Source organism: Penicillium crustosum, assembly GCF_028827405.1.
Source record: "Penicillium crustosum strain IBT 35664 chromosome Unknown utg000001l_segment0_segment0, whole genome shotgun sequence".
NCBI lineage: Eukaryota > Fungi > Ascomycota > Eurotiomycetes > Eurotiales > Aspergillaceae > Penicillium > Penicillium crustosum.
The window spans coordinates 3,802,427-3,824,193 of NW_026623122.1; the positions used below are offsets into that span (position 1 = coordinate 3,802,427).

The following is a 21,767-nucleotide window of genomic DNA, read 5'->3' on the forward strand; positions in this document are numbered from 1 at the left end:
GAACCGAGACCTTTTCGAAGAGGGTTCGGAACCGATTCGATAGTCGTTCGTCAGTAGCATCCTGTGGCATATCTTGGCCCCGTCGTGAGAGTGCATCGGGAAGCACTGCGAGCTTCCCAGGCCGATAGTGTAACGTGAAGTCGAATTCTGCCATTAAGCCTGCCCATCTCATCTGCCGTTCACTAAGGTGCTGCGCTTTATTGAAGTATCGTAGGTTTTTATGGTCTGTTACGATAGTGAATCGTGGGACCATCTTCAACTCAGGCCTCCATTCCCGTAGTGCGCGTATGATCGCTAGCAACTCCTTGTCGTGGATCTCGTAGTTCGACTCTGCTGGGGTCAATTTCTGCGAGATATAGGCACAGGGGGCCAACTGGCCGTCGTCTTGTCGTTGAGATAGTACAGCTCCCGTAGCCCATCCGGATGCATCGGTTTCTACTACCGTCTCTCTTTCTTCTTCGAAGTGTGCTAGGATTGGGGCATTAATAAAGAGGTCCTTAAGTTCTGTGAAGGACTGCTGGCAAGCTTCATCCCATTGGAACACCACGTCCTTCTTCGTGAGCCGGGTCAACGGTGCCGATAAGGCAGCGAATCGGGGTATAAACGATCTATAGAAGTTGGCGAATCCGAGGAATCCGCGCACATCGCGTACTGATTTCGGGGCTTCCCACGCACGTATTGCTTCCACTTTCTTCGGGTCCACGTGAATTCCCTCGCCTGCACGGATAATGAATCCAAGGTATTTAACAGAGCTCTGTTCGAACTCCGACTTTCCAATGTCGCATTGCAACCCCGCGTCCTTAAGCTTCCGTAGCACTTCGTGTACTTTTCGGCGGTGATCCTCTATCGAACCGCTAGAGTAAATGATGATGTCGTCGACATACGCTGATACAAAGTCGTCGAGGTACTCTTGTAGGGTTTGGTTGATGAACCGTTGGAATGTCGCTGGCGCTCCGGTGAGGCCAAAAGGCGTAACATTCCACTCAAAGAGGCCGTATCGGGTACGAAACGCTGTCTTCCATTCCTCTCCTGGTGCTACCCGTACTTTGTGAAACGCTGCGATGATATCCAGTTTCGTAAACCACTTCGCTTTCGCCATATTCCGTAGGGTTTCTCGGATAAGGGGTAGTGGATAGCGATCTTTTACGCTTAGGTCGTTTAACCCCCTATAATCGACACAGAATCGAACTCCCCCGCCCGGTTTCCTCACTAGGAGTACTGGGGCGGCTGCGGGTGACTTGCTAACACGGATGAAGTTCTTATCCAGTAGATCTGTCAACGTTTTTCGTAGGTATAAAAGCTCCTCTTTATTCATTCCGTATAGTGGACCGTAAGGCGGGTGTTCTTCGTTACCATTTCGGTCGCGATTCAGTGGTATCTTATGGTCGATTCCAGGTCGATGTGGTGGTAGCTTATCAGCTAACTGTTGGCTAAAGACATCCAGCCATTGCCAGTACCGTTTCGGTAGCTTTTCCTTCAAATCGACATGCTTCTTAGGTCGTAGTGCTTTGTCGATATCGTCTAGCGTGACTTTCCCAATCTGTAGGCGATCCGGTCGAGGGGTGCTATCGAATAGCTGCCGAATCGACTTGGCTGAAGCGCGGTTAACACGTAGTGCTTTTGTACCGACCGGTCCGATGGTCCTATTCTTTCGATTCCAGCATCTGGTTTTCTCTCTGGTTTTAGAGAAAATGTCCATATATCCTTTGTTCGGCGAGTATATTCCATCGACGTCCTTGATCCACGGGAGGCCAAGAATGATTTCGTCTATCTGGTCCTCAATGATATACGCAAAGATCGTACCGTTCTGGTGGCCGTGGATATCCGCATTGAAATACGTGACGTGGGTGATTCGGCCCTGATTCGCTACCACTCCGTCTAGCTGTCGGGGACGAATCTGTATGCGCGGAAGGTCGAGAGATTTAGCGAGTGCTCCATTTACTGTTGCGTAGCTTAGACAGCCATGATCGACTAGTGCTTCTGCAAACTGGATTCCATTCACTCTAACGTCAACTAGGAACGGTGGTTCCTCGCTTCTGTCTAGTTTCTCGACCCCCTTTCGCTCCTGCTCGCGGCTAAGAACAGGAGCTACTCGTTTTCCGACTCACTATTGGTCTGTACGCTCTCTTCTGTCGAACTAGGTTCGGTATCTTCCTCGACTACTGCTCGCGATTTCTTGATACGGGCGGTTCGTTTATGTTTCGGCGGCTTTTCGCTACTGTCGCGATCCTCCTTCCTTTTCGGCTTGCTTGCCGCCACGCGGTTTTTCTGCTCTGGGCGTCTTGCTGGTAAGAGCGGGCACTCCGAAATCCAGCAGCCGGGCTTTCCACAACGTAGGCAGCGGCCTTCTTCCCGGCGGCTGCTTATCTCTTCTTCACTAACCCATTGTGCTCTCTTTGGTCGTTCGTGGCGTTCGCGACTGATTCGTCGGTGATTCGCGTGCGGATCGACGCGGTTTACCGATACCGTCGGGGTCCAATCCATTTCATCTACAGATTTCGTAGAGCGGCGAGTGGGCGGTTTACTTATGTTCAACGCGTCCATATCTGTGCTAATTTCGTGAAGACGGGAGATTAAGCCTTGGAAGGTGGCGGGTATACCACGATTCATCAGCGAATTGCTCATAGTTCGATTTAGGGAACCGAGCAAGATCTGTCGCTTAGCTTCGTCGGGCCATTCTAGTGCTCCAGCGTCGGCGAACTCCTTTTCTAGCCGTGGTAGGAATTTCGAGAAAGCCATACCTTCAGATTGATTGATCTGGTGAAGGCGTCGGGCAGCCCGTGCTTGTGCGTTTGGGTCACCATAGATCTTTTCTAGGTAATCTAGGAGCTCTTCCGGGGTGCCGTCGTTTCGTCGGTGTTTCACATACGTCCCGGTGTTCTTCCAGGCGAGCTTCTCTAGCCGGGAGAATACGTACATAAATTGTTCGTGTGTGGCACCAATAGCTTCGCCATCGACTGCCAGTTTGTTTTCCATCGTGATGCGCCATGTAGGCCAGTCATTTACACTTCCCGCGAATAACACTGGGTCGGGGAGTCTCGCTCTTGGTCGGCGGTAGGGCTCTCCGATACTCGACGGTGTTTCGGTGGCGGTTCGTACTTGTTCCGTGACCGTTTCGCTAGTGATCTCATCGGTTTGATTGCTGATGCCTTGTTGTGCTATCATCTCTTCGAGGCGGCGGATTCGCTCTCCTTGTGCGGCGGAGAGTCGTTCCTGGGTTGCCGCGTGCTGCTCTTGTGCAGTCACCATCCGCTGTTGGGAGGTAGTGAACTGCTCCATTGCTTCGCCATGGGCTTGTTGATTCCTCATCATCTGTTGCATTATAGCTTCCACCCACTGTGGGGGTGTACTCTGCTGAGCCTGAGGTTCCATGGTTACTGGTATTCTGTTGGTGCTTCGTCGCTGAATCGGGGGTGATTCAGGGGTAATTCTTCTGCTATGCCTAGGGATTGTCGCTTCTAGGGCTTTTCCGTTGGGGTCCGATGGTTTAACGATAAGAATCGGAAGATTGATGTATGTGAAGGGCTGAAGCTTTATTGATTCAATTAGGCTAGGCCAACATGCTGTTTACATCAATCTTAGAGAAAAGGTAACTATCTACTGGCGATGGGGGTTTATGTATGTTATAGGCACGTGCCTCACGTGATCCAAGCCGGGCTCTGGCCCGTTACAACTCACTCTCCTATAGTCGTTATATTATCCCTTATATCATATTAACTATATCCCAACCTAGTGCCTATACCGTAGGGCCTTCTTCACTTCCTCCGAGCTCCCAACTAGACCTCTCCTACGTCGCCGATATATTTAATCCTAACCTTAATCTAAATATTGATCCTAGTCTCTTTAACAGCTAATAGACTTCTATCTTACTGATAGAGTCCGAGTTCACTCAACCGGCTATTCTTAATTGCTCTCTTAAACGCGTCGGCCCCGATCGGAGAAAGCAGTTTATCCTCTACGACGCGATAAATAACGCGTCTAAAGTAAAGTTTATCGAGTAGTAGCGTACTATAATACGCGGCAGCAGTACTAAGATATAATAAAGACTACGATAGGATACAAAATATATATTAGATATCTAGGAGAACTTCGACTAGGTAGCATATTATATTATAGGCGAATCTTTAGTTATATATCGGACGTATAGGGTTACATTGCCTTATCTAAGTATAAAGCAAAGCGGCACTAATATACTTAAGCGGTATCTAGCCTTAAGCAAATACTAAAAGGGTAGTAAAAGTAAGGCTATATAACAGTCGATTAAGGAGACTATATAGTATATACCGGTAAGTCTTATATTATTATACCCTTTAAGATAACTAATATATTATATATTAGGCACTAGAGTTATCTTATAACTTAAAATTCTCGAATAATAAATAGGAAAGAGAGTAGATTAAATATTTTACTAATCTGAACCTCCCTTTCCGGATACTTAAGAGGAAGCAATTTGCTTCTTTAATTCGAATAGTATAAAAGGCTCTAGCTAAACCCACTTTACTCTATCCTCGCACTACTTAACGCCGGCTTAAGAAATTAGTCGACGAGGAATAATATTCAATTCTCGCTACCTTACTATAAGATACGAAGCTCTCAATTACCCTCGACTGCTAGATATCGCCTTTTCAGTAGGCATTTATAGCAATTATAGGGTACTTTATCGACCGAGACTGGAATTACTATAAGCTCCTACTTAGTTTCGAACTACTTAATAGGGCGTATTCTAGTATAAATCTAAGTAAAGTACTTATAGAGATCTTTAAGAAGCTTAATATTACTAATCGTATATTAGCGATTATATTAGATAACGCGTTAAATAATATAACTTTAGTATAGGCAGTTTAAGACTCTATTAACTCCCTTAAACTACCGAATAGCCTAGTAGTTATTCGAATCCCTTATCTTGTATATATTATCTAGCTAAGCCTTCGCGAGCTACTTAGATCGGTAAAGGCCGATCCCTAGAACAATACTATAGATCGGAATGTTTTAGATATCTAAGCCTAAGCCTAAGCTCGATCGCTCTGTACTTTATAGAGTGAATAAGTTATTATACAAACCTTTATTAAGGTAAGTATATTACTTTGTTTATCACTTAATATATCTAATAACTATCTAGATTCGAGGGCTTACTGTGTTTATTAATATAAGCCCCTAACGTCGCGATAATTTCTTCCGTCTCTAGACTAATAGAGTAAAACTTACGCCTATCTAAGATATCCGTACCCGCTGGAATTCTACCTTCTTAATACTTCGTCGTACGAAACGCCTTAGCAAGCCCTACAATAAATACTATAATAATATTAGGATTTAGAAATATAAACTCAGTAAGGTAGAATGGCGGTAGGTCGACTACCTCCTATATATTACAGAGCCGTTCTATCGCTTTACTATAGTGCTTTTAAAGACCAAAGAGATAACAGTATATCATATTTTTAGTATTTATAACGCCCTCTTTAAGCACTTCGAGGAATCGATTGTACGACTCACTCCGAAAACCATACCTTAGAAGAAGGCGATACTATAAGCCCTTAATACTAGGATAGCAAAGCTTACCTCTTACTACACAAAGACGAAAGAGATCTATAGTAGTCTCTACGCGATTGGAACAATTCTTATACCCTAGTATAAGCTTTACTTCTTCTTAAGTAAGGCGTGGGGTAGACCTTACCAACTCCTATGGGACTAGAAAAATTTTGGTCCCATATCCTGGTCCCATTACTCCTATAGGACTAGCCAAAATTTTGGTCCCATTACCATAGTAGTCCTATAGGAGTCCTATGGGAGTAATAGGACTCCTATATAGTCCTATAGCATATATATTTTTGCCAAGCATTTCCTATTTTGATTACACAAAAATGCTAACTTAGCAGATAAAATACTGTTTTTTATAGGTGTATTAATATTCTCACTTCAAGTTTATAGCAATCTAACTTTTTTATATAGTATACTATTAAAAATAGAAGATGAATATCTCAGCCATATATTTAAATATTATATTTAAGCAAAAGTAAGCTTAAATATGTAAAATTAGGTATAGGAGATTAAGAAGAAGTTGTTGACTTAGTATTATAGTCAGTTAGTAGAGATATATATATTCATATATATGCTATACTCTCCAGTTTCAACTAAGCTTTATATATATTAAAAATTATACCAAAATATAATAAATCCTTTTTTTTTATAGTATTAGATACTATAGATAGGTCTTTATTTTATCCTTTTATTTCAAAACTACTCTTAATATTATATTATTGGTATAGAAATTAATATCTGGACTACGATATCGCCTATAGACGGGCGGGTAGGCACTACCTACGGGCCTTAAGGCCTTTTTAGTAACTAAGTAGAATTCCTTAACCTCGTAACCTATATTATTTATATATTTTTTCTTTATATTTTTAAGTAATTTAATTATATGTATATAGTAGTAGTATTAGTATATAGTAAGTTTAGAAGTATAATAATTTGATACTACTACCAATTTTCTGACCGAGGTTAGAAAAATGAGCTTTAGAAGCCTTTATACAATGACTTAATACAACTATCAATTTTCTAACCGAGGTCAGAAAAATGGCAGTAGAAGATATAATGATTTAATACGACTGTCAGTTTTTTGACTAGAGTCAGAAAATTGAGCTTTAGAAGCCTTTATATAAGAAATTCTATCAAAATGCTAGGGGATCGGGTTAACCCTCAAAACTAACTATACCCCTGACTTAATAGGACTCTTATAGGACTCCTACGGGACTCCCGTGGGACTCCTATAGGACACCCGTGGGACCCCTATTATTATAAAGCTTGCTTAACCAATCGGGGAGCTATAAATAGAAGGTCTTACTATCTTATAATCTATCTTCGCGCTAGTTATTACTCGGCCTACTATAGAGTACTTAAGGTATAGAGGATAGATACGATCGTTAATCAGAAGATTTTTAAGAGGTAAGTTAAGATTATTCTATCCTTATTATACTCCTAAGTCCCTCCCCTCTTTACCCTAGTCCTCTACAATATAATAATTATTAGAATATTATGTCTTAATACGATCTTTATATTGAGGCTAGCCCTTTATCCTAGATTACCTCCTCGCAAATTGGGATACCTCTACTATCTTTACTCTATAATCTTGATTTAATAGATAAACCCCTTATACCAGACTATTCGATTAGCTAGCAGCCGATTTATAGCGTACTACTATCCTTAATCGTTTAGTCCGAAATTGAATCAATACCTCTTCTACCTAGTCTTCGTCGAATCAGTCTACAAAATCAAAAGTTCTAGGTTCTCTAGACTATAGAGAATAAGGTAGAGTTTATTAAATAGTAAAGGAATATAACTGGTACTTATCTATACCCTCCACTCTATAAAGTAAACTTCGAAGTACGATATATATCTTCTGCTTAGGATCAGTTTGACTAGGTAGTATACTATTAAACTAGAAAACTAATAGTACTCTGTTAGAGATATAGAAAGGTACTATCGCACCTATTATTAACCTTAAATAGGTCGAAATCCTTAACTACGTACTTAAGTAGCCGTATATATAAAACTGGCGTATAAAAGGACTTAACCTAATAGGATATATAACAATCGTTTGAACTTTCGGTAAGACTAGGGTCTTATAAATAATCTATCTAAGGCTAACTTCTATATTATTCTTAGTCAAACCGTATATCTACTCGAAAGGCCTTTAATCTATAAAGATTTAAGAGAGCCTAAGTAAAATTTATCATAAACTCTCGCCTTCTATTTCAAATCCTCCGGTACTAAGAATTCTAAGATCTTATAGTAGAGATATAGCTTTTACTATAACCTTTAAGCCTTCTTTTACCGAAAACTACGCGGCGTCGACTCTAATCGATTGTCTAGGCAGAATAGTAAAAGCTACTCTCCTACCTCCCCGTTAAAGTAAAGCTCTCGATTACTCTTAACTACTAGACCTTACTATTCTAATAAGCGTTTATAGCAATTATAGGGTATTTTATGGATATCGATTGGGTATATTATAAGATACTTCTAGGCTTTATACTAGTTTATAACCAGTATACCGGCGCTTACTTAGTAGAGGTTCTCCTCGGTATTCTTTCTGACCATAGGATCGTTAATAGAGTGATTACAATTACTACTAATAATACGTCAAATAACAAAACTATGGTTAAAAGTCTTTATAAATCGATCCGATAGATAGATCTCCTAGATTCTACTAAGATTATACAGGTTCTATACCTTGCCTATATGATTCAGCTGAGTCTAAAAGATCTTCTTAGCTTAATAAAGGCCAATCTAAAGAATGATAAAACCGCGACTGTATAGTTAGAAGAAAATAGGAGTATCCTTTAGCAAGCAAAGCTATAGAAGGGAATTATTTATATACTTATAAAGGTATATATCTAACCTCTATAAAGGTATCTTATATTAATTATAATTATAGGTTCGCGCTTTTACTATATTTATTAATACTAGCCTACAGCGACAGGAGGCCTTTCTAAATCTCTAGAGCGACAGAATAAAGCTAGCTCTAATCTAAGATATCTGTACTCGGTAGAATTCTACATATCTTATACTCCAGCGTACTAAGCGCCTTTAGACAATATTCCAGCGGTATTATATAGAGTACTAGCGCCCTAAGTTCTATATTAGTAAAGGGGAGTAGCGCTAAATCGATTACCTACTCTATATCACAAAGCCTTTCTATAAGTAGACGGTCAGTCTATCAAAGATTAAGATAATAACTATTTATAATATTTTTATAGTATATAACCGGCTATTTACATATTTTAAACAATCCTAGGCCCGACTTCGTCGTAAGAAGGTACCCTAGAAGAAGGCTATACTAGCGGCTCTTAAAGCTAGAAGGGAAAAGCTTTCGGTATACTACTAATTAACAGAGGAAGCCTATAGTAGCTTATACGCTATAAGTACTATTCTTACTCTCTAGTATAAGCTTAAGTTTTTTAAAGGCCCAGAATAGTTAGGTTAGGTTCAGCTTAATAATACTATTTCCTCTTAGCATAATATATACAAGTCTTCGCTTTATAGCTATCTTAAAGACTATTCGAAATATCAGCTAGAAAGGGAAGTACTACCTACAGCGATACCTTCGGTATATTATATAGAGGATAAAATAGCAAGCCTTCTCACTAAGGATCAGCCACCGCCCCCACTACTATCAAAAGCCACTAGTTAGGAAGAAGAACTTAAGGGATATCTCAATCTTAATAAGTTTATACTATCCTTTTACTATTTTACGAACTATATTACTAACTCTCTATAGAATAGAGCGTAACGAATCTATACCATTTTTAGAGAGAGAATACGCGTAACTTTCCGACACTCGTAGGACTTGTACGGGACGTCTTTTCGATCCTAGCTATAGGCGTAGGTATTAAGCGTCTCTTTAGTACTACTCGCGATATTTACTATTACTAACGGGGCTCTTTAAATAAATCGACGATTCAAGATCTAATAATACTCCGTTATTTATTAAGGTTTAATATTAGAGATAAAGAAACTAAGGATACTATTCAACCTAAATCCGTTCTTAACTAAGACGAAAGAACAGAGATTGACGAATAAAGGGAGGTAGGACTTCCTGACTATACGCCAGAGCCAATTAGTAATAGTAAAGATAGCGAAGACAGTATAGACGATAAAGCCGATAACGTTAATCCAGATAATATAGATACCGCCACAGAAGAGGCAGAGCTAGATCATTCTATACGCCACTAATTACCAGTGATTCCGTTCAGTCAATAACGTCCCTAAAGAGAACGTAAGCGACGAAGAGATAATAATTTGTATACTTATATATAATAGAGATAGATTAGTATAGAATTTTTTAACAGCTATTAAAATATCAAATTCTACTATCTATCAGAAATTACGCTCTAGATATAGCACTGCAAATCTACTATTTTTATCCTAATACTAAGCCCAAAGTATTATTATCTCTATTCTTTGAGTAATTAAAATACCCAAAAAAACAGTGGCATTCTTTATAAGTTATACAGGTCACATTTTTCTACATGTTTGCACTGTTTACAGTCCCATGGGAGTCCCATCAAAGTCCCATGGGAGCGGACTGGACTGCTTAGTCCCATTCTTGGTACTCCCATAGGACCACTCCCATGGGAGTTGGCAAGGTCTAGCGTGGGGTATATCGGAGAACGACACAAACTAGAGTGATCAGTATAAGGAAACGCTTCGCTAGTTTATAGCTCCTTACGCCTAAAGATACACTTAGATACGGTCCCTATAAGAAGAGCAACCCCCTAAGCGTCACTCAGCCAGTATAAGTGACCTAGACGCCCTCCTTGACCTTCTGCCTTATATCCACTCTAATCTATTAACGTCGGAGCACGAACTTACTAGATACCTTAAAAAGCGTACATTATATTCACTGTTATTACGAGCAGGAATACTAATACCTATAATAGTAAGGAGAAAGGTCGATCCTTTATAATTCTAGAAGGAATATAAGAATAAATTCCTAATTCTTTCTAGTGTTACTCGCGATATTCTCTCTATTCCTATAACAGGCGCTAGAGTTGAACGTCTTTTCAATTCAGTACGGGATGTCTGCCACTACTGACGTAGGCGGCTGAGTGCGAAGACAGTCTAGGATATCATAATATTCCGGTATAAAACCCAGTTCGACATTGAAATAGAAGAACTACCCGATAAGGATACGTCCTTGGATTCAATATAAGAAGCAGACGAATAGAGAGAGGCTGAGCTTACTACTGATATACCTAAACCAATCAGCGATAGTAAGGATTCCGAGGATAATAATCCTATTAGACTGATCGAGTATAAGTTTATAATAGAGAGTCAGCTTCCTCGTCCTTCTATAGTGCTAAGTACGCGGAAGCGACAGAGAAGTGAGCTAGTCGATAGCGAAGATGAGAGCAGTCCTTATCTCCCTTATTATAGAGATAAGGGTAGCACTCAAAAGCGCCCTGGTTTAAGAGAAGTAAGGAAGCGTGGTAAACCCAATAATGATCAATTTGTATCGTATTAGTGTGAATGTATGAATATAATGAATGCCTAAGTCATTATGTAAAGGCTTCTAAGGCTTATTTCTGACCCCGGTCAAAAAAGTGATAATGTGTCAAGTTGTTGTATAAAGGCTTCTAAAGCTCATTTCTGACCTCGGTCAGAAAATTGATAGTAGTATCAAGTCATTGTATATGTAATCGAATTACTCAAAAATACAGAGAAAAAAATGCACAAATAATGCAGGTCACGAGGTCAAGAAATTCTGCTTACTAAAAAGGCCTATGGGCGCCCACGGTGTCCATGGACAATGGGCCCTAAGGGTAGGGCCCGTCCATGGGCGTATGGATAGTGCCCATCGCCCGCTTACATAAGGCCCGTGGGCATTGCCCACCCGCCCGTCCATGGGCGATGTCGCAGTCTAGCCACGAGACGGCCCGTACCCAGAACCGCGCTAGTCTTCATCAGGTTACGCTCCCCTGGTTAGCCGCATCGAGCGTTCTCATGTTCACACAGTCCTAATCTTATTGTCTCTATTTCCCTTTCCCTCCAGATAACGATATGCTTCAAGTCTAAAAACGAAATGGCTCCTACAAAATCTTCTGATAAAATATTTCCAATTACAACCTTCATCTCAGACCTGCCGGCCGACCTTATTCCGCAGTATCTTTCACCATCTTCCGAAAATGGCCCTGTCAGTGGACGCTTAGTCATTGTAGGCGATGTACACGGGATGAGAAAGTCCCTTGAAGCACTCCTAGACAAAGTCAGCTTTGACAAAAGCAAAGGAGATCATCTCATACTAGTGGGCGACTTAGTCAATAAAGGACCCGATAGTTCTGGTGTTGTTGATCTAGCTATTAAGCTAGGCGCTAGCGCTGTGAGAGGCAACCACGAAAATGCAGTTCTTAATGCAGCCGCGGAGATCAACGCCACAAGGGATACTTTATTGCATTCTGAAGACTTGACTGGCAATCCGGCCGTGCCTGAAAACCCCGCAGCCGACCTATCTGGGGATAATGCCCGAGATCTCGAGACTCCCGACAAATCAGCATCTACTATAACTACCGGCGCCACGACATCGCATAGTACGGCATCGGTACTTTCGACGCGCCAGCTCGACTGGCTTGCCGCTTTACCTTTGATCTTGCGCCTCAAGCTACCTTACGTCCCAAAATCCTCCTTGGGCGACACTCTAATTGTTGTACATGCGGGCCTTGTTCCGGGTATCTCACTTGAAAACCAGGATCCCCATGCTGTAATGCATGTACGGAGCGTCGTCCGCGCATCGGGCAATGAAGCTGGATTCGTGCCGGCCGAGATCTCCGGAGAAGAAAGCTGGGTTATGGAATGGGACCGGTGGCAGGATAGCCTAGCATCCAAGACTACAGTGATATTTGGACATGATGCAAGGCGTCGCTTGCAGCTAGGTAGATATGCGATTGGGCTAGATTCGGCTTGTCTATATGGCCATCAACTAAGTGCGGTTGTGATTGCAGCTTCCGACACGGGGATTGAGCATCAGGTTATTCAAGTCCAATGTGCTGATGCGTCCATAGTCCCAACAGTATCTGTAAATCAAGGGGACAAGACGATAGCGCTATAATCAATCGAATACATGATTTCAATTACCCCGACTCCCCGCTGAAACAAGATACACACTACAACAACTACATTCTATATAGGTACTCGTTGGCTTGAATGCTCTATAGGAAGGAAGATCAGTTACTCCGTTTGGAATGCTATGAGCAATCCGCATGCGGAGCACAGACTACAGTAAATCCCTGTTCTAACGAATCAATTGATACACAGTGAATAATTCGTTAAATGCAGATGTTCGTAACAGCCAGCTCCGATATTAATAGATATAATATTTAGTATTTATGTTTTAAATGCAATTTTATACCCTAAAAAGGTCCCTAATTTCTATAATTCCGCTTCTATATTATTGATTCCTTCACTTCTGCTAACATTTCATATCTATTAAACACACTAATCAACTCCTCTCGCAGAGCCACTTTTTGGGAGGCTACTGTAGGATGGATTGGCGAGGCATTTAATTGGTTCATATTGACACAAAACTGACGTCACAGAACCTCAATATAGTGAATTTTCTATGGGAGAAATAATAAAGTAACGAATTTTTTTTAATTACTAAGGTGAACCAAATGAAGCACCGGTTTTAGTTTTCTAAAACCAGGTGTTTGTTATATCCACGTTCATTACAGGGGGTTTACTGTACAGTATATGTACATGAATTCATAGTTACCTGAAAAACAACCTACGTCTACACATATTCGTGGATCTTTGCTGATAGGTAGCTGCCGAAAATTTGTTTATTCTGGGCTCAAAGCCAACGACTCGTATTAGATATATATAAACTTTTTACTCGAGGATCTTAGCGTCGCCTTGACAGGCAACGATCGAGTATAAACACTTGATGAATTAAATAATGCTCGCTATTCCCAAAACAAAACCCAAAATGCATAATTCTCAAGGCCAGAGAAGCAATTCCTTGCCTTGAGCCTTGAATCTTGAGACCATGAAGCCGGGGCTGCAATTTGCCTCCCAATCCTCCTCGGACACGAAATCCGCGTTGGAGAGACGGCGAGGCACCTGCTCGTCGCCTGATGATTCGGCCTCGCTGTCATTGCAAGGACATGTTGAGGTGGTTCTGGCTCCTGGCGTGGTGCAAGGGCAAGGGCCCAGGGAGCGATTGCATGGGACGCATTTGTAGTATGCGCGACTGCCGGCATCATTGGAGCTTGAGGTTGTGGATAGACGCACTCCAGGGAGTCCGCATTGTTCGCACTTCCAGCCGTGGGACGAGCGCTCGAGTTGGATAGTCATGATGAAAGAGGATTGACACTGGGTCATTGACTAAAGGCTTTGTATCAGTAACGGTCCGGATATACTTAGGTAGGAAGCCTATAGTACTCACATGTAATTGTATTGTAGTGGAAGCGGGAGTTAAGCGGAATAAGGTACCCGTAGACAATGACGTAGAAGTAGTATCTTGTAATTGAATTGTAGTGCCATCTCCCAAGTCCGGGGAAATATGCCTCCTTATAAAGAATTTGCGGGGGATGACCACGGGTAGATCGTTATAACGCCATTTGGAACAACTCCAACAACGGTACCAGTATGATGTCGAATTTCTCGGCAATTACTTGGCGATCCTTGTGAAATCACGTAAAATCATGTAAGATCGTGGCATTCTAGACTCATATTCGATCATAAAACGTAAGGAATGGCCGAATCGAGTTAGCATTTCCCCGACGCAAACCGAATTTTTATGTAATATCACGCAAATGGATCAAATGACCCCTGGAAACATTTACGTTTCCATTCCTTTCATAGGTCGATCTATTTAGAGAATTTGCAGAATTTGCACAATTTGCAAAATGAGGTCATTGCCACATCAAGGCGTGAGGTATTTATTATCCAATTGGCTACCCGGGCCGGGGCTCCCCCGCATTTTCGCCATTTTGAAATCTCAGGTGATCCCTCAGGTGACCGGGAACAAACCCAACAAACACCCACGCCTTCTCCAACCGTCACATGATTGGATGGCAACGGTATCCTCAACAATTTTCCCCTTACACCGTACTCCGTACCTCGTCTATACATAGAACGGTCAAAGCACCATGGGCAAACTTGGCCACATCATTGGGCTTCTGACTCAATGTACCCAATCCATTGTTGCCACTTGACTCATATCCAGCAATTGATGCTGAAAATTGCGATTGACTTGAGACTCTCTATGCCAATGTACAACTTCTTGCTCAACCCCTGATCAAAGGCAGTACCAACCCCAATTCACTAACCGGCCTCGCACCTGAACTTACAATTGTTGAACCATTCAATCTCATTATCGTCGTATTGACAAAAAGTCTTTTGCTTTATATCAACCCCTTGGTCCATCCCCCTACGATCGAGATACTCAGTTCAAGGAACTTTACGTCGCATCATATTGAGCTCATCATTCCATCGTATCACTTCTGAACAACAGGATCCGGTATTCTGTGGAGGAAATAATGAAGATACCGTCCGATTCAACCGGTGGTTCTCTTCTGCATTCCATCCGGCGGTAGAAACCTAGGGAGATTGAAGTACTCGTGAACTCAGCCCGAGGAAAATAGTGGAAACTGCTATTGCGAAGGTTGCAAAGGGGCCACGATAGCAAGACGGCTCATGCTAGCAATATCCCTGGAGTATTGGACAAGCAAAAAGGTTTGGGTTGGGGAAAACGCTGGTGTTCATGAGGTGGTGTTCATGAGGTGACAAGCTTGATGAGTTGTTTTAGAGTTAGGCTAATAAAGCGTGCCTGTATATCACCTCTACGCCTTCCAAGGTTCTTTCTTCAACACATGCAAACTAATCAAACAGATCACGGGTCACCTCTGCTTGATCTGATAAGCTGAGGACCTGCCTGGCGCTGATCGCTATCCTTTCTGGCTTAGTTCCTAGCTGTGCAGGTGCATAACTAGTTATACCAGATGACTAAGTGGTTAGAGTACCTAGCCCTCCCGTAAGATTATGACCCCTCGTTATTGGCCATGGCGTTCAAAAAGGTACATGCGAGGGCTCTTCATCGCTAAATCCATAGGACTAAAATAGCTAGAGTAAAGTATTATTGCATTAATTATCATCCTTGCGGCTCTTATTCTCCAAGCACTGGGTCCTGATGTTCTGTGTCGACAATCTGATTTCAAGATGTCTGTCACTCTAGTTCTCATCATCCCTCGCTCCTCCCATTCGGCGTCCTACTCGGCAACCAGAGTTTTAGTCTCCCAGGACAGGGAGTTTTTATACTTATATATCTACCTTGTATAGCTAGTGCAGCTTCTTCGGTCCAGGGCTAATCTAAAACCCAAGTGCAGATTCGTACAAAATGTCCTGGTTGCGATATATATAAATCACAGATACACCTCTATTAACAGAGATAAAATGATCAGATAGGCCACAATCATCATAGTATCCCTACCATATCAATTTTAAAGGTCCTGCCCGGTCGCATACTTAACAAGGTTTGGTTTGGTCATCAAACGAGGGGAGGGTGTCCTCCGAGTCCCGGAAATGAGGATATCCGGATACGCTCCGGTGGACATCCAGCGGAGCACATCCACCGGATATATGCTTGATATAGAATCCTGAACCTCGGGGTATGCTAGCATATGTCATTAGGGCGTATAGCAAAGACTGGAGACATTTTGCTGTCAAACTCAACTGGCATATTCAGCACATAAAAGAAATGCTGTCTATCCTGACTTCCATTTGCTCCGTCATCCTATCCTCAAAATAAAACAAAACCAATCATCCGATTTTTGTTCTCTGAGCAGCTCCCAGAGTACAACAACAATGGCCAAACCTTTGCCTACCAATCAACTTTTCTCTTTGCAGGGCAAAACTGTAATCTGCACAGGTGCTACGGGCGGGATTGGTCTAGAGATGTGTAAATCTCTCGGAGAGGCCGGTGCTGATATTGTTTCGATTCAACTGCCGAATGATCCAAATGCAGCATCTATCTCAAAACATTTGGTAGAAATTGGACGGAATTTCTGGGCATTTGAGTGCGACCTTGCAGATACCTCTGCCATTCGTGCTACATTTCAAGCTATCTGGAACGCGGGTATCAAACCGTCTGTTCTCCTCAATTGCGCCGGTGTTAACCGAAGACGTCCAGTAATAGAAACTACCGACGAGGATCTTGATCTGGTATGGATAGGAGGGTTTCTTACTTCAATCGAATTCAAGGCTGACATAAGGTTAGATCCTATCTATCAACCTCAAGGCTACTTATGTCGTAGCCCAGGAGTTTGGCAAAAGATTGATTCATTTGGGCATACCCGGCAAAATAATCAACATCGGATCAGTCACTTCATTCCGTGGAATGTACAACGTTTCTGCTTATGCAAGCTCTAAAGGAGGAGTGATGCAGATGACTAAAGCGTTTAGCAATGAGTTTGCTCCTCACGATATTCAAGTAAACTGCATTTGCCCAGGGAAAGTATCTCCAACATCTCCTCTCTTGTGCTCATCAGATGTAGTTTCTAATTGAAGCAGATACATTAGTACCCCCCCTGACGAAGCAGCTACAGAATGATACAGCGTACAACAATTATATCCTAAATGGGACACCCGCAGGTCGCTGGGGAACTCCTGAAGATTTGAGGGGAGCCGCTATTTTTCTGGCTAGTAGAGCAAGCGATTTTGTTACAGGCTCGAGTTTGATCGTAGATGGTGGTATGCTAGCTACTTGATCTTTGTTCCCACTATGGTCAACTAGGGAACTTTTTTGTCTTTGAAAACCCTTACATCTCTAAGCCTGTTTGAAAATTTCTTTGAATTGTTGCCCCACTACTCGGCATCGCCTTGAAGATATCCGGTCCGTTAGTCATGCTAGTTGTACTTTAGGTAGCCCTGAGGTGATACCTAGGGTTTCCCTGACCTCGGGAGAACGGATATGTTACTAATACAGACGCCACCACCCAACGGACTTGGACATGCTCCGGTGGACCCAAGAGCGCTCCCTTGATGAAACCAAGCAAACAATCCCCTAGAGCCGCTAGTGAGCATTGTGATACGCATTCAATCCAGAACTAGGGATATTTCTGCAAGATGCAGGAATCAGCGTCCCCAGGTGCCACGCAGACGAACTCCAAGCAACTGGGGACCCGCCGTCATGCGTGCGATAGATGCCGTAGACAGAAGTTGAAAGTAACAGAATTCTCAAACGTGACAGGCATTCACTTTCTAACAAGTTTGTATTCAGTGTGATATTACTAAGCCATGCTCACCGTGTGTGCGCTCTGGCTTTAATTGCTTGACAACACCAACACCATTACGGTAGGGGCCCTCCGGTTGCGAGACGATGCAGGAGCTGAGATTATAATTTGCTTATCTACCTCAGGAAGTCAAAAAAAGCACAGAAAATGAGGGCCGAAAGGTGCCGCAGTGCCACCCAACCGCGATCTCATCTACCTGCCCCATCAGCAACTCCTCCGCTTTCTGAGAGACCGGAGCCACCCGTCAATAGGCCCCAGACTTCTCACAGCCCGATCAGTTACCGAGATGGTGACCCTGAATCTCTTCCCTGGCCGCATAGATATGCGCAAGTATCAGCAGTTGAGCTGACAGATGAGGTAATCTACAACATCCTATGAGAGGCTTATTACGAACATGAAGTTGAGCCCATGAACAGCTTTTTCGAATGCACAACACGGCATCTATGGTATCACCGACAGAAACCAATAATACCTCCGCTCTCCCTGGGGGTGGATCTCGCCCAACTCAAGGTCCTGATGATCAAGTAAATGAGAGAGGCGCTCCTCTTATTTCCCACTTCAACGGATTGGTTCTTCCTTCCCGACAGATATGTGACTTCCTGCTGCAGTCATATTGGAAATCAGTGCATTGGTTTATGATGATTTTTGATCGATTGTCTTTGGAAAAGCAGTATGAGGATATCATGGACAAACAGATAGTCACACCTCGACAAAATGGTGTAGCAGTGCTACTTTTGATGGTACTTGCCCTAGGTGCAAGGTATACTTCGGAAGAACAGGGATCACAGATTGGCCTCACTGAGCGAGAGAGATCCCTATTGCAAAGTAACATGTTGACCCAGGTTCGAGCGCACTTCTTTGAGATTCTGGACGCAGGGGGTTAGAGTGTGTTCAATGTTGCATCTTGTTGAGCACATTTGACCTTTATAATGGTAAGCCTAATCTGGCGTTGCCCGTTCTCGGCGCAGGAATTGGCAGCGCGCAGGCGCAAGGCTTACACAAAGAGTCCCTCTGGGGTCCTGCACCGGAGGGTGTTGTTGAAGCCCGCAAGCGAACTTGGTGGGCGTTATATGTGCTCGACAGGTCTCTATTCCCTTCGCCCGGTGACTGGGTATTCTCCAATTGAAAAAAAATGCTTACGATCTAACAGATACGCATCAATAACTTATGGTCGACCGTCATCTATAGTTGACGCCCATTGCTCAGTTAGTATGCCACGAGATATGGAGGATACACAGGCCGTTCATCCGTTATTGAACTCATTGGAGTATTCGGTCGCAACAACTCACCCAACACGCGTGACATTGGGCACATATCAGCGCTGCAAATTTGAGCTGTACACCATTGCCTCTTCGATAATTGGCAGCATATATAACCTTGACTCCCCAAAATCAGGAGATGTGAGACACCAAGCTGCAGCTATCAACACCAAGCTGGTGGATTGGTTTGAAAGGCTCCCAGCGGAGCTAAAGCTAAAGAACAACTCTGATGTGCACACGAACAACCTGTCGAGTACTGAGCTTGAGGTGTACCGACTTTTTGAGTTACAGGCTTTAGTACTCCAGTTGGCGTATGATAATGTTCAAATCATCCTGCATCGTCCTTTCCTGCGATACAATGGTCAGTTAACCATGAGCCCCAACCCTCGCAGCCCCGAAAATCGACCGACTAGTTTTGATCAATGCAAACATTGTGCTCGCCGCACGTGCAGCATCTTGCCACAATATGCACCAGTTCTCCTTGCCGCCAAAAATACTCACGCAGTCGCATACATTGCAATGCAAAATTTCACTGCTGGGGTGACTCTTGGTATGGTAGCATTGTCAGATCCAGGTTCTGCACAATCGCAAGATGCAAAGAAAGGGGTTGCAAACTCTATCTCGCTACAAAAAAACCTCGCAGAGTCATCTATCGTTCCATCACAGACAGTAAAAGTTCTCGAAGGACTTTTCCATCTTATCTTTCAGCGAGAAATGCGCGCATTTCTAGACGGCCCACCGTTTGATATGACACCTGTGTATAGTCTTGAGCCCGAAAGGGACTTGGCAGTCAGCATCGCACAAGAGGGTCACGTCTCGGATGCAGCGGGCCGCCTGGATAATGAGAGATTTAACCCGACGCAGTTGTCTCAAAGTCAGGACAATACCGGTTATTCTCCGCAAAATCCGGCCACTGGAGGTAGACTCCAAGTTGCTTCTGAAATTGAGACAACGACAGATCCGGACTTTGGTGCCTACCCGGCTTCTCTATTGCCTCTATATGCTGGTGTCGATCAGGCACTTGGCTCAGTACAGCAGGGTATGTTATGTGTTCCATGAACTGCTTTTGCTCAACAAACTTCGGGAATTGCAAACACCAGAAGTTGACTTAACTAACTGTTTATGATCTCAGTTCTTTGGGAGTGTTCAGATCCTATGACACACGCAGGCAGCTATAGGCCGACGGGTGATGAAATCGGGGGAGACCGAAGACCCTCAGCTGAGAATTTACAGCATTCCAATGATGACGCGCCTTTCAACTCGCAGATCCCGTCACTCGACCATTTCCCCGAGAGGTTAAACGACCTGAACTTATCGCTTCCCGGCCAGAGCTGGGTGTGGAATTGGACCAATACGCCCTGACACGACTCCTGCACTCATGCCTCGTGCTCACCTTTTCTCAATAAGAATTACACTACGACAAAGGCCGGATTCACAAGACGGTTCGAAAAGTTCGATAACACCTTCATTTGTGACAATGTGACCCGAGATAAATAATGGGGATCATTCAACGAATAAACTGATCGGCGTAATCTGAACCAAGCCCAACATTTTCATAATGTGCCTTTGCGCTCGCCAATTTAGAGAAAACATCTTCCACGCCAACAGGATTGCCCTGGGGATCGACATATATATACGCGCCCGTCACGTGGAATAGTGTAACCATTTCCTCGACACCATCTGGCACCTCGAGAGTGTGAATGTCACCGGGGGGCTCAAAAGCGTGGCTTCCCTCTGTGGCCCACCAATCGTGTTCGAGGTAATGCCATTTACCCTTCAACACTGTGGCGTGGACGGGGCCAGAATGACGGTGGCGCGACAGAATGCCCGAGCGACGCACACGGAGCAGGTTCACAAAGTAACCGTGCGAGACATTGAAAAGAATAGGTCGGAACCAGACGTCTGGGGCCTGGGGCACCCAAAGCCTTTCCTCAAAGTTCAGATTTAGGATCCCTGGTACTACCAAGTCGTCTGGAACGTTGGGCAGAGGCTCGCCTTGGTAAGCAACAGCTTCGGCGGCAGGTCGTGGGTTGGCAGTAGTCCCGTTCTCAGTTGAGCCGTTGGTTGTAGCAGATCCCATATTGTAAGGTTGATTTTCTTCGCCAAGAGGAGCTTGAATCGTATAAACAGGATAATCTTCTGCAACTTGAATTTGACTGCGTAGAATTTTGCTGTCCATCTTGCGCTATTTAACGCTGTGCAATATGGCCATACCGGAGCACAAATGTGACCCGGAGGTGTGGGGAACTAACTAACTGGTCCGGTGGAATATCAGACACATCTTCGGGAGGTGACTGGAGTCCGGTGGAGCTCAGCTGGATTTTAACATTTGATATCAGCGCCTGCTTTGTAATGACCGAAATTTGCAACGAAAATGCACAATTGAAGGAAAGACTTGAGCTACAGGAGTTGAAAAGGTAGTTACCCGGACGAAAAGTACAATGCCTCATGCCGCATTTCCAACAAAAAGAACGGAGAAACAGGGCAGCAAATGACTTCCCTTCAAAGAAATCCTTGAACTTGACCTTCTGCAGCGATTTGCCGATATGATCTAAATCCACCGGAGTTGGATCTCACGCATCACTCGCCTCTGGAGGAGAGTCCTGAATGATTATTCATCTAGAAACTTCCAAGGTTAATGCGAAATATTAATCAGCTGTTGAGCTCCGCTAGAAAGACGTAGATGTCAAGTAACCCACCGAGAAGTCAACTTCTAATTCACCCG

At 43.4% G+C, this 21,767-nt stretch overlaps 4 protein-coding genes across 4 annotated transcripts; 2 read left to right on the forward strand and 2 right to left on the reverse strand.

Annotated features, from left to right (window-relative positions):
• Window positions 1–11,578: 11,578 nt before the first annotated feature.
• On the forward strand, window positions 11,579–12,601 carry N7487_001426 (metallophosphoesterase family protein; the record flags this gene model as incomplete). Its single annotated transcript, XM_056869174.1, has 1 exon — window positions 11,579–12,601. One exon carries the CDS (start codon window positions 11,579–11,581, stop codon window positions 12,599–12,601), a length of 1,023 nt encoding a protein of 340 aa, XP_056733958.1.
• An 887-nt stretch (window positions 12,602–13,488) lies between these two features.
• N7487_001427 (uncharacterized protein) lies at window positions 13,489–13,845 on the reverse strand (the record flags this gene model as incomplete). The annotated part of the gene is made up of 1 exon (XM_056869175.1): window positions 13,489–13,845. One exon carries the CDS (start codon window positions 13,843–13,845, stop codon window positions 13,489–13,491), a length of 357 nt encoding a protein of 118 aa, XP_056733959.1.
• Window positions 13,846–16,356: 2,511 nt separating this feature from the next.
• On the forward strand, window positions 16,357–20,404 carry N7487_001428 (fungal specific transcription factor domain-containing protein; the record flags this gene model as incomplete). The annotated part of the gene is made up of 5 exons (XM_056869176.1): window positions 16,357–16,713; window positions 16,769–16,981; window positions 18,721–18,886; window positions 18,972–20,081; window positions 20,175–20,404. The coding sequence occupies 5 exons, from the start codon at window positions 16,357–16,359 to the stop codon at window positions 20,402–20,404; spliced, it is 2,076 nt and encodes a 691-aa protein (XP_056733960.1).
• A 145-nt stretch (window positions 20,405–20,549) lies between these two features.
• N7487_001429 (2,4'-dihydroxyacetophenone dioxygenase family protein) lies at window positions 20,550–21,221 on the reverse strand (the record flags this gene model as incomplete). The annotated part of the gene is made up of 1 exon (XM_056869177.1): window positions 20,550–21,221. One exon carries the CDS (start codon window positions 21,219–21,221, stop codon window positions 20,550–20,552), a length of 672 nt encoding a protein of 223 aa, XP_056733961.1.
• Window positions 21,222–21,767: the final 546 nt, after the last annotated feature.